We start from the raw sequence: 15,631 nt of genomic DNA, 5'->3' as shown, positions 1-15,631 counted from the left end.
TAAAGACACAGGGGCACACTGGACACCCAACAAATAGAACAATGTCAGAAAAGGTGTGCAGTGCATCCCCTCATCAAATTAACCAATGGTACAAAAGACACTCAAAGCACCCATTTGGAGAGAGATGCTTTGTGTGGAGATAGGTGTGTGCTCCAGCCAGGAGAGGTAATCCACTCAGGAGATGGAACTCCGTTTGGGAAAGATTCCTTGCCTGCAGGACTGTGAGAGTTGGGACAGCTGAGCGAGCCGACAGGACTGAAAACTGAGGCAGCTAGCAGGTCCAGGGGACTGAAGAGGATCTTAGAAGAGTGAGAGAGCCCGGGGTGCTAGGAGAACCCTATCTACAAGGCCATGAGTAGGCCCGTGCAGTGAGGTGCTGTAACTAAGACTTAGAGTGAGCCTGAAGAGCTCACGGTCTGGAAGGCCAGAGATGATATCAGCGACCAGGTGGCTCAGCACTTTTGTTGGCTATTCACTGTTGAAAATCTCTTGCGTGAGCAACTTTGTTGAAACTTTCCTTTTTATTTTTTCAATAAAATTAGCTAAAGAGCCCTTAAACCACTACTGAGCTTCAGCCCATAACACACTACATGCAAAACTCTCCCACTATACCTTGTTTGGACACTAACATAATAAACTAACCAGCTAATTGTTAATGACTTTGCTAAATTTAATTTGTGATTTATTTTTTTAGGTCTTTGCCCCCTGCTGATGAAACGCTTGTGCAGTCCCTGTTGGGAGGTCCGAGATAGTACTCTAGAATTCATCACCCACCTTCTGAGTTTTGATAAAGGTATATCGGATCATATAAATGCCGTGTTACAGTTGAAAGGTTAGTTTAACCACTTGCTGACAGTCATACGCATATTTTAGGCCTCTCGGCAAGTGGTTCTACCCAGCTCATAGCTGCAGCAATAGCAATGAGCTTAGTGTCATTTTTTACAAACCGCAATCATCTATTTAGTAAAAGTGATCTGGGCGGATCACTTTTTTTGGTACTGAGAAGGGCCGCCGCTGCTCATGGTGGTTTCCTGGCTCTCCCATTCTTCCAGGACTGCAGTGGATTGATTGTAAGTAAACTTGCATACGTCCGTTTATGTCTCCCTGCTCATAGACTGACATTGAGCTTCCATTCCCAAAAACTGACAGACAAATCTGAATGGAGCAGCCATATGAAAGGGTTCCCAATGAGGTCATTTCTGTGCTCTTTCTCCTCCAATGAGTAAGCTTCATTTGTTAGATTTACAGCTTTGTGAATTATAGTAATTCCTGATTTACCATGATAGCCCTTTCTCCTCCAGTGTGGATGTTGATGTGATAGGGTTTACAGACACTAAATGTTGAATCTTAACCACTTTACCACCGGAGGATTTTGCTGTCTTCCGTCCAGGCCACTTTTTGCGATTCGGCGCTGTGCGACTTCAACTGACAATTGCGCGGTCGTGCGACACCGTACCCAAACGAAATTTACGTCCTTTTTTTCCCACAAGCAGAGCTTTCTTTTGGTGGTATTTGATCACCTGTGCGATTTTTACTTTTTGCGCTATAAACAAAAAAAGAGCGTTTATTTTGAAAAAATAACAATATTTTTAACATTTTTTTATATGAAATTCCCCCCAAAAAAGATGTAAAAACCAATTTTTTTAAAAATTTTTGGCCAATTTGTTTTCTGCTACCTATGTTTGGTAAAAAAAATCGCAATAAGCGTATTTTGATTGGTTTGCGCAAAAGTTATTGCGTTTACTAACAAAGGGAAAGATTTCTGTCATTTTTGGTGTTTTTTTTTTTAACGCGTAATGGCGGCGATCTGCGATTTTTTTTGCGGGACTGCGACATTGCGGCGGACAGATCGGACCCTTGACTGACATTTTTGACACTTTTGGGGGTACCAGTGACATTACTGCAGTAATCAGTGCTATATATATGCACTGTTACTGTAAAAATGACACTGGCAGGGAAGGGGTTAATTTTATTGGAGAGGGAGGGGTTAATGTATGCCTGGTGCTTACTGACGTGTAGGGGGGGAGGTGACTGAGTGAGTCATGGACAGATCGGATGTTCAGCTATGCTGAACAGTCCGATCTGTCACTCCCTGTCACTATGGAGATCCGCCCGCTGTGTTTACACACAGCGGGCGGATCTCCAGACTCGATCCCCGACGATCGGGTAAGAGCAGCGGCGATCGCCGCTGCTCCTCCCCTGGCCCGACTCCCGCTGTGAATGAAAACAGCGGGAGCGAGCCTCCGGCGGCGCGCAAGCGCCGCCCAGAAGGGGGAGTGTCTGACGACGTAGTACTACGTCGTCAGACGATAACGAGCCACTCTGCCGCAGTAATATTACTGTGAGCAGAGGTAAAGTGGTTAATGGCTAAGCTCTTCTTTAAAAAAAAAAAAAATTCTTGCAGACTGTCAGTACAGTATCTGCCATACCTCTGACACTGCCTGGCAGTTACTGAAGTCCAGGAAGCTCAATGGACTATGAGAGCATTCATCAATGCCCTAGAAGTTAATTGAGAATTACAAGCAGTCAGCTGGAATGGCTGACGGTATTTGTAGTTGATTCATTTACAGAACCCTGTGAATGAATGACACGGATGTATGGGCGGAGCTGGACATGGCTGGGCTGTTGTTTTTAAACTATGACAGCGGTTGCAGGGGGAGGTTCCCCCGCCCGCTGTCACAGGCAGGAGGAGGATCGAGAGGGTGAAGAGGTGGATGCTCAATATGTTATGTTACACCCTAAATACGAGTGTAATGTTGAGAAAGGTGAACTCGATATTTTTTAATGAACACCTAACTAAGTTTACTGGGAGTTTTCGATTTCTGCTTTAACCCACACTATGCAAAAATGTAGAGGTTTTTTTTTATATTTTTTTTATCATGGTCAGAACATTTTTTTATTATTTATTTTTAAAGTCATATAAACATTATACAGTCTTCTGTCCAGCCAGCAAGTGGACCCGCAGTCTGCTTTCAACATATTTATCTATTTTCAGCTATTTTGAAAGCAATCCATTTAGTTTTCTCTATGAGGAAAGATTGGGGGCAGGGCCAAGCCACACTCTGTGTCTGAATGGACAGACAGAGCAGCGGCTCAGGAGTGAGCCTCCTTGGGTGCCCCCATAGCAAGCAGCTTGCTATGGGGCACTCCCAAGGGGAGAAAAGCCAGGAGCTCTAGTGGGGAACCCAAGAAGAGGAGGATCAGGACTGCTCTGTGCAAATCCACTACACAGAGCAGGTAGGTTTGACGTTTGTTCTTAAAAAAAATATATATAAATAAATAAATCAAACTTTAATATTACTTTATGAAAAGCTTCTTGTCCTGTACAACATTTCAAGTGGTAATTTAAGATTCTGTGAATTGTGTTTTTTTGTTTTGCAGAGCATAGAGATGTTCTTCAAGCTTTGAGTTCTTCTGGACTTCTGCAGCTGGCTGTAGACCTTATCAAGGATTCAGAGAGCTATGTCCGAGCAAGTGCTGTGACCTGCATGGGACAAATAGCCAATATTGCTTATGTTAACCCCACATCTGCCTTCAGCAGTATCTTGTCCATTGAAGCTTTGAACAGAGAAGTAAGTGTCTCTGGACATTATTTTTATCCTGACTGTTATTTAAAGTGGTTCTAGAGGCAGAAGTTTTTTTTTTGTATCTTTAATGCATTCCCTGCATTAAGGTAATAAATGTTCCAGTGGAAGTATCGCCGCCTCCCCAGTTCCCCCACATAACTTTTCTGAATCTTTCTAAGCCTCCCTGTTGCACCTAACATGAAGCATGCAAATAGTGAAGTTGGAGCTCCCCATTAGGAATCTACAACACGTCAAGCCTTTATGGCCAATAGAAAGTTATAAATTGCAGGGTGGCAAGGCAGAGCTTTAGCTTTTGGACCTCAAAGTCAGCATTTTTACATTGAACACTCTGAATCAAAGGAAGATCAATAGAGGTTTAATAGTGGTAAGGTAAATTACTAAAATGTATATTTCTCTTACGTCCTCCGACAGTCGCCACCCACTCACAAGTCTTCACCTATGGGTATTGACCTTTGCTCCGTAGGAGTAGCTAGGCAACAAGAATTGTTAATACAAAAGATTTTAGCATAGACACACCCCTAGGGGCTGTCCCCTCAGTCAATACCTCCCTGCACCAGCATTCCCAACTCAGTTTGATCTTGCCTAGCTTAGGAGTAGCTTCTTTCCTGTGCTGGGGCTCAGTCTCAGCCTTCTACCCTTTATTTGATTTTATTTCAAGTATTTTTCTCTTTTCCTTACTAGCTGTTATTTTGTCAGCCTTAGTTTAGGGATCTTCTGATGAAGAATCATCATGCGGAGCTGGGTCTCGGACTGGCCGCCCTGGTTCCCAGGGCTGAGAGCCAGATGGATCCCCAGCCTGCCATCGAGCGTTCAGCTTAGGTTTTACCCTGGCACATTGAACGACCCATCCCTGTTCGCTGCAGGGATGCTGCCTGTGAGGTGGCTACCTCACTGGACGCCATGACTGCGGTCCACAAGCGTCCTGGCTGCGGCACTCCCTGTCTGCCCTGATAGCGGTTTGTCGCTGGAGACGGCTCCCCACGCCATCTGGTACGGTAAGCACCTTCTGTGTGGGGACCTTCTGTATGGGTGTCAGTCTGTGGCTGTGTATTACCCTCCATGTCTGTGTAACTGCGGGCTCCCTGTCAGATCCCTGTGTGGCTGCACTGCCTGTGGGCTGCGAGGGGGGGCCATCCTGCTCTGCTGTTTATTATGCTCTGGGTGCAGTTTTGTGTGCAGACATGTGTGTGTGCGGCGGTCGCTGCGGCGATCCGCCATTTTATTTGCCTGAATACTGTGACGGGCCCTGTCCCTATGCAGCGCCGTGTTTTGGCGCCATTCGCCGCCATTTTGGCGGGCGGTACTCATCCATGCACATGGCGGCGCCATTTTATTGTAGCCTTCTCCCCCGGCCGAGCGGCCATTTTGCCGGAGCCTTCAATAGGCTATATCAGTCAGCCAGCATTGCATCACTTCCTCTTTCTCTGGGAACAGCGATCGGTGGCAGCAGTCTGGTGTGCTCTCTCCAGGTTTTTACCTTCTTGTCCTGTCATTCCTTGCTCAGTGTTGTCTATCCCTGCGGGGTCAGTGCATACAGCAGTGTGCGGTGGGCTGCGCTCGCCGTGGTATTAAAGGGCCAGTTCCTTTATACTTTTCTGTACTAGGGCATGGATTCTCAGGATAGCAAGTTTCCCCCCGCCCTGGTGGGGGACCAGGGGGCTGCTGCACCCCCCGAGGGGGCCGATCTGACCACTGTAGTGGCTTCCTTAGTGTCTCAGGTGCAGATGCTGCTGGCTGAACGATCCGCAAAAAGGGCCAGGTTATCCATTTCCTCTGATTCAGAGGGCGATGTGGCTGCTGTGGCTGGCGTACCCTTCTCGGGGTCCCGCTCATCTTTAGACCTTGTGGGGTACGAGGGGGAGCCTGAGGTGGAGGGGGTTGATGTTTCTCCCCCTGGCTCGCCTGAAGAGCTTGCACTCATGAATGAGCTGATTGCTTCCATAAAGGACACCTTGCACCTGGAGGATGAGCCTACTCCTCCTGCTAGGGTGTCTTCTTTTGGAACACAGAGGACTCGCAAATCAGCGCAGGTTTTTCCCTGCCCTGCTGAATTTCACCATACGGTTAATGAACAGTGGCGCAATTTAAAGAAGCCCTTTACTGTGCCAAATAAGTTTAAACTGCTTTATCCGTTTGCGCCTGCCACCGACGAGCGTTGGTGTGTGGCACCTCCGGTGGATCATGCGGTAGCCGTTTTGAACAAAGCTACTGCGGTGCCTTCTGAGGCTACCCCGGTTTTCCGGGACCCTACGGACAGGAGAATAGAGTCTCTTGCCCGTCATGCCTATATGGTGGCTGGTTCTATGCTGAAGCCTATTTTTGCTTCCATTATGGCGGCACAGGCTGTTGCTGATTGGACCAAGATGCTCAGGCGCACCTTGGCGGCTGATTCCGCTTCACCTACCACGTTGGCTATGGTGGACCAGATCCATCAGGGTGTCATGTACTTGTGCGATGCGGACTTGAATTTAGCTCCCTTAGCTGCGCGCCTGTCCAGCGTGGCGATTCTGAATCGTCGTCTGATTTGGCTGAAGAATTGGTCGGTCGACCAATCTTCTCGCAAGACGCTGGCGGATTTTGCCTACGCGGGGTCTCGCCTTTTTGGCGAGGCTTTGGATACCTTGATAAAAGGGGTTACGGGGGGCAAGAGTACTCTCCTGCCCCAGTCTCACAAGCATAAGTCTTTCCGTGGCAAGCGGAATTCCTCGTCTAGGCCCTCTCAGGGGTCCTTTAGTGCCTTTCGGTCGCAGTCCAAGGGCAAGCCCTTCAAAGGCCAAGGCTCCCAGAAGAAGCCGTGGGCGGGGAAGCAGAAGTCCGGCCAGTCCGGTTCGGCTTCCCATACCACTTCCGCCTGAAGGGGTGCCCTCACCCGTTTCTGGGGTGGGGGGGGACATCTGCGCGGTTTCCTACAACCTTGGCTGGCCCGCATTCGGGACAGATGGGTTCAGGAAATCGTTCGATCTGGTTACAAGATCGAATTTCTCTCTCGGCCGGCGGGCAGATTTTTTCCCTCAAATCTTTAGCTGTCTCCGGAGCGCTTGCAGGATTTGCACCTAGCGGTGCGGGACCTGCGGGCCCAGGGGGTGGTGGTCCCGGTGCCTCATTGGGACAGATTTCGGGGGTTTTACTCCAATCTGTTCACTGTGCCCAGAAAGGAGGGCAAGGTGCGTCCGATTCTGGACTTGAAGGCTCTGAACCGCTTTGTACGGGTTCGCAAGTTTCGCATGGAATCCCTGCGCTCAGTGGTGGCTGCCCTGAGTCCGGGGGAATTCATGGCCTCCATCGATCTGAAGGATGCGTACCAACACATCCCCATTTTCGAGGGTCACCAGAGGTACCTTCGATTCGCCATTGCGGAGGATCACTACCAATTTGTGGCGTTACCTTTCGGTCTCGCTTCGGCTCCGCGGGTTTTTACCAAGGTGCTGGCGCCGGTTCTGGCCCTGTTGCGAGCACAGGGCATTGCTGTATTGGGGTATCTGGACGATATCCTGATACGGTCAAACGCCAGTCAGAGCCTGGTGACCGACCTGTCCGCCATGATGCAGGAGTTCGGTTGGACTATAAACATTCCGAAGTCGACTCTGTGTCCTTCGGTTCGTCTTCCCTACCTGGGAATGATTCTGGACTCTGTCCAAGCGAAGGTCTTCCTGCCGGTGGACAAGCTTCGGACTCTTCAGGACAAGGTCAGGTCCCTCAGGGACAACCGGCACTCGTCTCTCCGGACATGCATGAGATGTCTAGGTTTAATGGTCTCGTCTTTCGAGGCGATCCCCTTTGCCCAGTTTCACACGCGGGGTCTCCAAGCGGAGATTCTGGCCGAGTGGGATGGGCGACCGCAATCCCTGGATCTGCGGATCTCGTTGAGCCACGACACCAGAAGGGATCTTCTGTGGTGGCTCCAGTCCCCGGCGGTGTCGGGGGGCAAGTCTTTTCGTCCATTATCGTGGACGGTGCTCACCACGGATGCCAGCCTGTCGGGTTGGGGTGGTGTTCTGGGCGTTCTGTCCGCCCAGGGAACTTGGTCGGAGGAGGAGTCCTCCCTTCCGATCAACATTCTGGAATTGAGAGCGATAAAGCTTTGCCTTCTGAGATGGACGGACCGGCTTCGGGGCCGTCCAGTTCGGGTTCAGACGGACAATGCCACCGCGGTGGCCTACATCGACCACCAAGGGGGCACCAGGAGTGCCCGAGCGGCTCGGGAAGTAGCCGACATTCTGTCTTGGGCCGAGACGCACGTCCCGGCGATAACAGCAGTTCACATTCCGGGGGTGGAGAACTGGCAGGCGGATTATCTGAGTCGCCAGACCCTGGACCAGGGAGAATGGTCCCTTCACCCGGATGTCTTCCAGATGTTGTGCGCGAAGTGGGGTTCCCCAGATGTGGACCTGTTCGCGTCTCGTCTGAACAACAAGGTGGAAAGGTTCATGGTACGTACGCGCGATCCTCGGGCAGACGCCTCAGACGCGTTAGTGGCGCCCTGGCATCAGTATCGTCTGATGTATGCCTTTCCACCGATTCAACTGCTGTCCAGGCTTCTTCGCAGGTTAGCCTCGGAACCGCACACGGTGATTCTGGTGGCGCCGGACTGGCCTCGCCGGTCTTGGTACGCAGACCTCGTAAATCTGGCAGTCGACGCTCCGTGGCATCTGTCACTTGGAGAAGACCTCCTCCGATATTCCATCCTGCTTTACAGTCTCTGGCTTTAACGGCCTGGCTGTTGAAAGCCAGGTCCTGAAGGATAGGGGTCTCTCCCCTGAGGTCATTCCCACTTTGATCAAGGCTAGAAAAGCCTCTTCGGGGAAGATTTACTACCGTACTTGGAAAGCTTATTTTGCCTGGTGTGAGTCCAGGGGGTATTCCCCTCGCTCATACTCGGTGTCGAGAGTGTTGGCTTTCCTTCAAACGGGCGTGGACCAGCGTTTGGCGTTGGCCACGATTAAGGGTCAGATTTCTGCGCTGGCCGTTCTCTTTCAACGCCCTGTGGCGTCTAATTCATTGGTTAGCACCTTTGTTCAGGGGGTGCGACATTTGGCCCCTCCTAGGAGGAACCCTTTACCTCCATGGGACTTGAACTTGGTTCTGTCCGTGTTGCAACAGGCTCCCTTTGAAAAGATCAGGGAGATCTCGTTGTCTCTGTTATCCAAGAAGGTTGCCTTTTTGGTGGCGATCACTTCGGCTCGCAGGGTGTCGGAGCTGGCGGCTTTGTCCTGCAATTCTCCCTACCTGGTGGTCCACAAGGATAAGGTGGTCCTGCGGCCTAACCCATCTTTTCTTCCGAAAAGGATCTCGGAATTTCACCTGAATGAAGACATTGTCTTGTCTTCGCTCTGCGCGAAGCCTAAGCATCCGAAGGAGGTTGCCTTACATTCCTTGGATGTGGTCCGGGCAATCAGGGTTTACCTGTCGTCCACTAAATCTTTTCGCAAGTCGGATTCCCTCTTTGTCCTTCCTGAGGGACCTCGGAAGGGCATGGCGGCGTCGGCTGCGACCATCGCCAAATGGATCAGACAGATCATTGAACAAGCCTATGCCTTGAAGGGGAAGGTTCCTTCCTTCCCTGTGAAGGCGCACTCTACCAGGTCTTTGAGTACGTCTTGGGCTTACCGTCATCAGGCTTCTGTGGCCCAGGTGTGTAAGGCGGCGACTTGGTCGTCCGTTCACACCTTCTCAAAGTTCTATAAGGTGGATGTTCAGGCATCGGCTGATGCCTCCTTTGGCCGTAAAGTTCTCAGTGCGGCAGTTTCCTAGGGACCCTTGTTTTTTTGGGCCCTTGGTTATTGGGGTGTTTTACCCCTGGGTTATTTGTTTTCCTGGGTTGTTGCTCCTGTTGAGCACGTTTTCCTGTTGCCCAGTTGGTTCTCTTACTGTGGTAAGGTTCCTTTCTCTGATGTGGGTACTGCGTTGCCTTTCTACGGTTGCGTCTCCCACCCCTCATGTCTACACTGCTTTGGGACATCCCATTGGTGAAGACTTGTGAGTGGGCGGCGACTGTCGGAGGACGTAAGAGAAAATGGAATTTTTGTAAAATCTTACCGTAAAATTCCTTTCTCTGAGTCCTCCGACAGTCGCCACCCCCCGCCCCTCTTTGGGGTTTTTGTGTACTCTTACTGCTATGCTACCAAACTGAGTTGGGAATGCTGGTGCAGGGAGGTATTGACTGAGGGGACAGCCCCTAGGGGTGTGTCTATGCTAAAAGCTTTTGTATTAACAATTCTTGTTGCCTAGCTACTCCTATGGAGCAAAGGTCAATACCCATTGGTGAAGACTTGTGAGTGGGCGGCGACTGTCGGAGGACTCAGTGAAAGGAATTTTACGGTAAGATTTTACAAAAATTAAGTTTTCTGGAGTCTGCTCACCGGTATAAAAGTACATCTAAAGGCTCCTCTATGGCAGTCTAAGCAGATCTCAGATTCAGTTACTATATGATGCACAAACTTGTTAAAAAAAAAAATAATTTTATTACATTTCCTAAGTTAGACAATTCCTCCTTTATTAGTGTCTCACATGTTCGCCCTCCCAAATACTGCAGCTTACAGTGGGAGGGCTTCAGCAGCTGAGGCTGGGCTGTCAATCCAGAAAGCAGTGGCCAGGTGCTGATTGACAAGCTACACAGTCCCACTTGAAATGAACTCCGGACCTTTTATCTGCTCCTTGTAAATGGGACAATGAGGGAATAACACACATTTGGCCATGGAACAGCTGAGCAGCCAATTGTCCCATTACTTTTGGTCCCTTAAAAAGTTGGAGGCACATATACAAATTGTTGTAATTCCTACACCTTTCACCTGATTTGGATGTAAATACCCTCAAATTAAAGTCTGCAGTTAAAGCACATCTTGTTTGTTTCATTTCAAATCCATTGTGGTGGTGTATAGGGCCAAAAAGATTAGAATTGTGTCCATGTCCCAATATTTATGGACCTGACTGTGTGTGTGTGTGTGTGTACATCTACAGGTGAGTCATACCATTTATTAATAGGTGTCCAGCAGACAGTTGATTATAAAAAGTGTTACTTAAGAAAGAAAACCCCTTCCTATTTCATGCTGTCAGCAATGACATAACATGGACAAGACATGTCACAAAAATGTAAGGGGTATACTCACTTTTGTGAGATACTGTATCAGCGCTTAGGAAAACCTAGGCCAAAAAACAAAAATAAAAACCAGAAATAACGGTAAAGTGCACAAGCAGTGGAGTTACATTAACCACAACTGCTGCTGTGTTCACAGTGATAATTAACTATACAGTACTTATGTGAAAATTCAAATGTTTTTATACATAAACAACTGAGACATCCATATATACTGTGATTAAGTGCTCCTGTTCTTTCTCAATCCATTCAAGAAATGTCTTTATGTGTTTAACGCTTAAATAATAATTTACTTATTTTTTTGCAGAACCTGGTGCCAACTTTACTGGACATTTTATGTCAGGACACTGAAGGATTCCCCAGGAGGGCTGTGGTAAAGGTCTTCGCTGACTGGCTTAGGAAAGGTCACATGGCAGAGATCCATGACACAGAGTCGCTTGTGTCTCGTGTATTGGAAGTGACGCTTGGTGACTTGGATTGGGAAGTGAAGGTGAATGCACTCAATCTGGCCTATGACTACATAACCCAGGCACTTAAAATGAGCACTTATCAGAGCTGCCCATACACAGCAAGCTTACCTTGTAACAAAAGGATGGTCCCCATAGAAGACGCTTTGATAAGATGTGAACACGTAGGCCTCTTCCAGTTTGTACTGAGCTGTCTGTGTGACTGTGACAGACCTGTGGCACTGAAAGCCTGTGAAATTCTGCTATCTGTAAAACCGTCCCTATGTGAGGGGAGAGGTGCTCCCTCGGAGCTGCATAGGAGAGATTGGCTGGAATGTACACTGAAACACCTCCACAGTGCAGCACATGCAGATAATGGGAGCAAAGAGCTGGACACTAACTGGGTGACCGACATCTTGGAAAGAATTGATTTGGATGGTATGAAGTTTTCCTTGTCAAAGAGTAGTGACTATCTCCAGGAATCCCCCCTGTCCCTCCTGCAGGACATCAGAGCCACTTTGTGTGGTGGAGAGGAGCAAGATGCCGACTGCTACTAAGGACAGGGAATAGAACTGCTGCAGAACAGTACTGGACCTTATAATGAATGTACCGGTGTTGCTTATAGTACCCAATCAGCTGTCATTTTAAAGATTGACCTGTAAGCTTTTTTTTTTTTTTTTTTTTTTTTTAACGTTACAGTTTGCAATAGAACATTAAGGGCCATTTAATATAAATAGTCTACAAACACATTATAATGAATGAAAAAATGTGCATGACCTTTTAACGGAGCAACACAATGCACAGTATTTGCATTCAGGGGAATTCATAAAGTGTCTCTTGATACTCTTTAGAATTTCAGTGAGCCTCCACGTGACATTTCAATGCGGGCAACAGATCCATGTACCTGGTATTAACAGGTACATGAATTTGGGGTGTGCATTAAGAGCCAGAGGTATTTATTTACTAAAGCTGCAGAGTGCAAAATCAGTCTCACTTCTGCATAGAAACCAATTGGCAAAGCTTAACTGAACAAGCTGAGGTTAGAAGCAGATTCGTTTCTCTGCAGAAATGAGACTGATTTTGCACGTTCTAGCTTTAGTAAATAAACCCCAGAGTGTCCATACGAACACTCTATGCTCAGCGCAGCTGATCTCACTCCTGCCGCTATCACACAGCACAATGGCCAGGCATTTTTGTAGCTGGGTGGGTGGAGCTTGATGGGGATTCACAGACACTAGTTCCCCATTAAGTCCACTCCCCTTGTAATTGACAGCAGGCAGTGGGAGGATGCATAGTCAATACACAGCCTGCTATTAGAATCAAATAGAATAGAATCTTCCTGTTGTCGATCACAAAGTGTTTGTGGGCCTTATGGGGAATTAGTCCCTCAGCTTCCTCCATCAGGTGTTGCCCACTGTCACTGGTTGCTAGGAAGCTGTCAGCTGTACATCCTTAACAACCAGTGACATATGGGGAGGTGGTAGTGGTGGCACATGTCACTTGCTACACCGCCTGTCCCTGTACCTCAACTTACAAATGGTCTTAATTACATCCAGTTTCATTATCTAGGAATTGGAGGTAATTACTTTTGAATTTGGCCTTGTAATCGTGACACATTGTAAAAGTGGCACAATTAACGACAACCAGAATGTGCTGCAAGTGTCAGCAAAGCTACTGAAATGGGTGGCAAGGATTTTTTATTTAATCTGGCAGAGGCCATTTTAAAGGGCCATACCACCTGCAGATAGTTAGGGGGTTATTGAATTCCCCCTGTTGTGCTCTACTTTAGAATTAATTTGCACATAGGGTAGGTTCATTGCCATGCATTGTGGTAACATGCCTTTTAGCACGCATTGCCACAATGCACAAGTGTGAATGGGCCCTCATAACAAAGGACCCTTGATTTTATTTTGTGTGCTATGAAATGATCCTGATTCTTCTCTGGAATTCACCTGTCATACTTGGTGACCGGTTTCTATATCTGAACTACATTAAAGATGTATAGATTCAAGCATTGCACACTTAACCATCTGCTTCCTAAGGATGGAGTGATAAAACACTAAAGTGTCATAAAAAACAGTATTTTATCACTCCATTCTGAAGAAGCAGAAATAGGAGGATGCTCTGTCAGTGGTTACAACCCCCTTTTATATTTTAGTAATATAATGTCATAAAAAGCTATGGAAATTCATTACGGCATTGTTGGCGTCAGGCGTTCCTCCCTTTTGGAATGGATTTTCCTTATTAGTTGAAATACACCGATGTTGAGAAATTGTGTGCATGGTAGGATCCATGCATTTTTTTTATTTGAATAATAAATGGATATTAAATTTAACACAAAATTGTTGGCTCTTTGTGGCACTTTTAAAGTCTGAATTTTGTTTGTTTGATTTAGATTCATGAATAACTAAAGCTGGCCATACATTATACAATTTTCTTATTCCATTTCATTTAGGTTTACCTTTAACTATGTAGTGCAAGGACCTGCCTGATTGCATACAAATTGAAAATGTTTAGATTTGAACTCATATGGTTTTGGTAAATCTAAAGGAAAATTGTACAAGAAAATCATATAATGTATGACCAGTATAACAGATATGGTACTAGGTTGGCCCCTAATTAATTTGTGCTAAATTAGCCCCACTGTCACAGTCTAGGCGCTGTCACTTGACAGGAGCTCAGCATCTGCTTTTTATTAGCAAAGAGTAGATTTTAATGGGACAAAAATACTATTGCTGTATAATATGACACATCCGTTATTTATTCATGCAGATTTGTTAAGTTGCTGAACTTTATTAGAGTCATTTTCCTTACCTTTGCCTTTGTGTGTTGTACTGATCTCTTCATTTCAGCAAAGATACAAATCCACTGCAGTCATAGGGACTGATTAACTAAAACTTGAGAGTGCAAAATCTGGTGCAGCTCTGCATTGTAGCCAATTAGCTTCTAGCTTTAGCTTGTTCCATTAAACTTTGACAAAAAACCTGGAAGCTGATTGGTTTCTATGCAGAGCTGCAACAGATTTTGCACTCTCCAGTTTTAGTAAATTAATACTAATTTTGTATTATCACTAAAGTGCTCAGTTTGCTGATGAACTGATGCACTATAGTTCTCTGCAGAAGTGAAATGCATTTCTGAGGAATATGCTCCTCCTTTCTCAGGGTTGTAAAATAAGCCTATTAACAAACAAAAACCTTCCAGGGGAACGTTTCAGTTCGTTGAAAGGACTAAAAATAAATAAGAATTGGATAGATCTTTCAATTAAAAGAATAAAAACATACGCTGTTCACAAACATACATATAAAACATTCTCTATTGTGAACATACCTTTTCTTTGGTCTAACGTTTGAAATATATGATGATCTGAAAGTATAACAGGATTTGAAGTTCTACTTTGGCAGACGGTGGGCCACAGGAACATCAATCCCTATTAGTGGTCCACTCTTTGTGGCTTTTGGCACCCACTTCTTTATCGTATACAGCCTTTGATAAAAATGGAGTAATGACTTATGAGTCACTTCATTTTATGTCTGTGTATCAGAGGAAACCTTGTTCTGTTTGTCTACCTTTTTCGGTTCTGTCTCTGCTGAATTCTCATTTTGTAAATACTACTTGTCTGGCTTGTCTGGCTGTCATGCTGACCCTTTTCCTAAATTATGGGTCAGTGACCTAAGACAAGCATAAGGTAAGGACTTCTAATCGTGTTCTTATTTTCCTAATCTGTGTACTTGTGCCAGGTTGGTGACTCCGGACGGATGGTCAATATAGAACTAGTACTTTCTGGAGGAAGTCATCAATGGCAGCCTTATTTCTTTTAAAAAAAAAGGTTTATCTTAATACATATGCAAAGGCGATATTTTTTATACACACCTGCTTCCCATTCACACCTGAGATCTTGTAACACTAACCAGTCACATAACACCGGGGAGGCAAAATGGCTAATTGGGCCCAATTTGGGCATTTTCACTTAGGGGTGGTGAACTCATTTTTGTTGCCAGCGGTTTAGACATTAATGGCTGTGTTGAGTTATTTTGAGGGGACAGCAAATTTACACTGTTATACAAGCTGTACATTCACTACTTTACATTGTAGCAAAGTGTCATTCCTTCAGTGTTGTCACATGAAAAGATATAATACAGGGTTCGTACGGTCATGAAAATCCTGGAAAAGACATGGGATTTTGACATGACACTTTCCAGGCCTGGAAAAGTCCTGGAAAATGACTAAACTTACTAAGTTTTGGAAAAGTCATGGAAAAGTGTTGTGCAACTTTTTAATTTTGTCTCTGGGCCCCCTGTATTCTGTGGGAGCGGGGGACAGTAAGTGGACTATTTTCTCTGTTTCGGGTTTAGGCGGATTAATCAGCCGCAGCGCTGAAGCCTGATCACTGGTCTCTTCAATATGAATAGACCGTGACAGGCTGGGAACCCTGCGGTGGATTGATCCGCTGAAACCTGAAACTGAGAAATCGTGCATTCACTGTCCCGCTCTCAGGGACGTACGGG

The 15,631-nt window shown here is 46.5% G+C and overlaps 1 protein-coding gene across 2 annotated transcripts in view; it reads left to right on the top strand.

Annotated features, from left to right (window-relative positions):
* Positions 1 to 11,804, top strand: part of BRAT1 (BRCA1 associated ATM activator 1) — a 44,887-nt gene extending 33,083 nt beyond the window's left edge. For both annotated transcript variants that reach the window (XM_082262479.1, XM_082262478.1), the window contains 3 exons: positions 695 to 793; positions 3,382 to 3,572; positions 10,988 to 11,804. In XM_082262479.1, coding sequence (XP_082118605.1) covers positions 695 to 793; positions 3,382 to 3,572; positions 10,988 to 11,683 — 986 coding nt within the window. In that variant the 3' untranslated portion in view covers positions 11,684 to 11,804. The remainder of the gene's footprint in view (positions 1 to 694; positions 794 to 3,381; positions 3,573 to 10,987) is intronic.
* The last annotated feature ends 3,827 nt before the right edge of the window (positions 11,805 to 15,631 follow it).

The sequence above is a fragment of the Pelophylax lessonae genome (genome assembly GCF_965119305.1).
Source record: "Pelophylax lessonae genome assembly, chromosome: 6".
Lineage (NCBI taxonomy): Eukaryota > Metazoa > Chordata > Amphibia > Anura > Ranidae > Pelophylax > Pelophylax lessonae.
The sequence above is the reverse complement of the archived record's forward strand: the minus strand, read 5'-3'. Positions and strand labels throughout refer to the sequence as shown.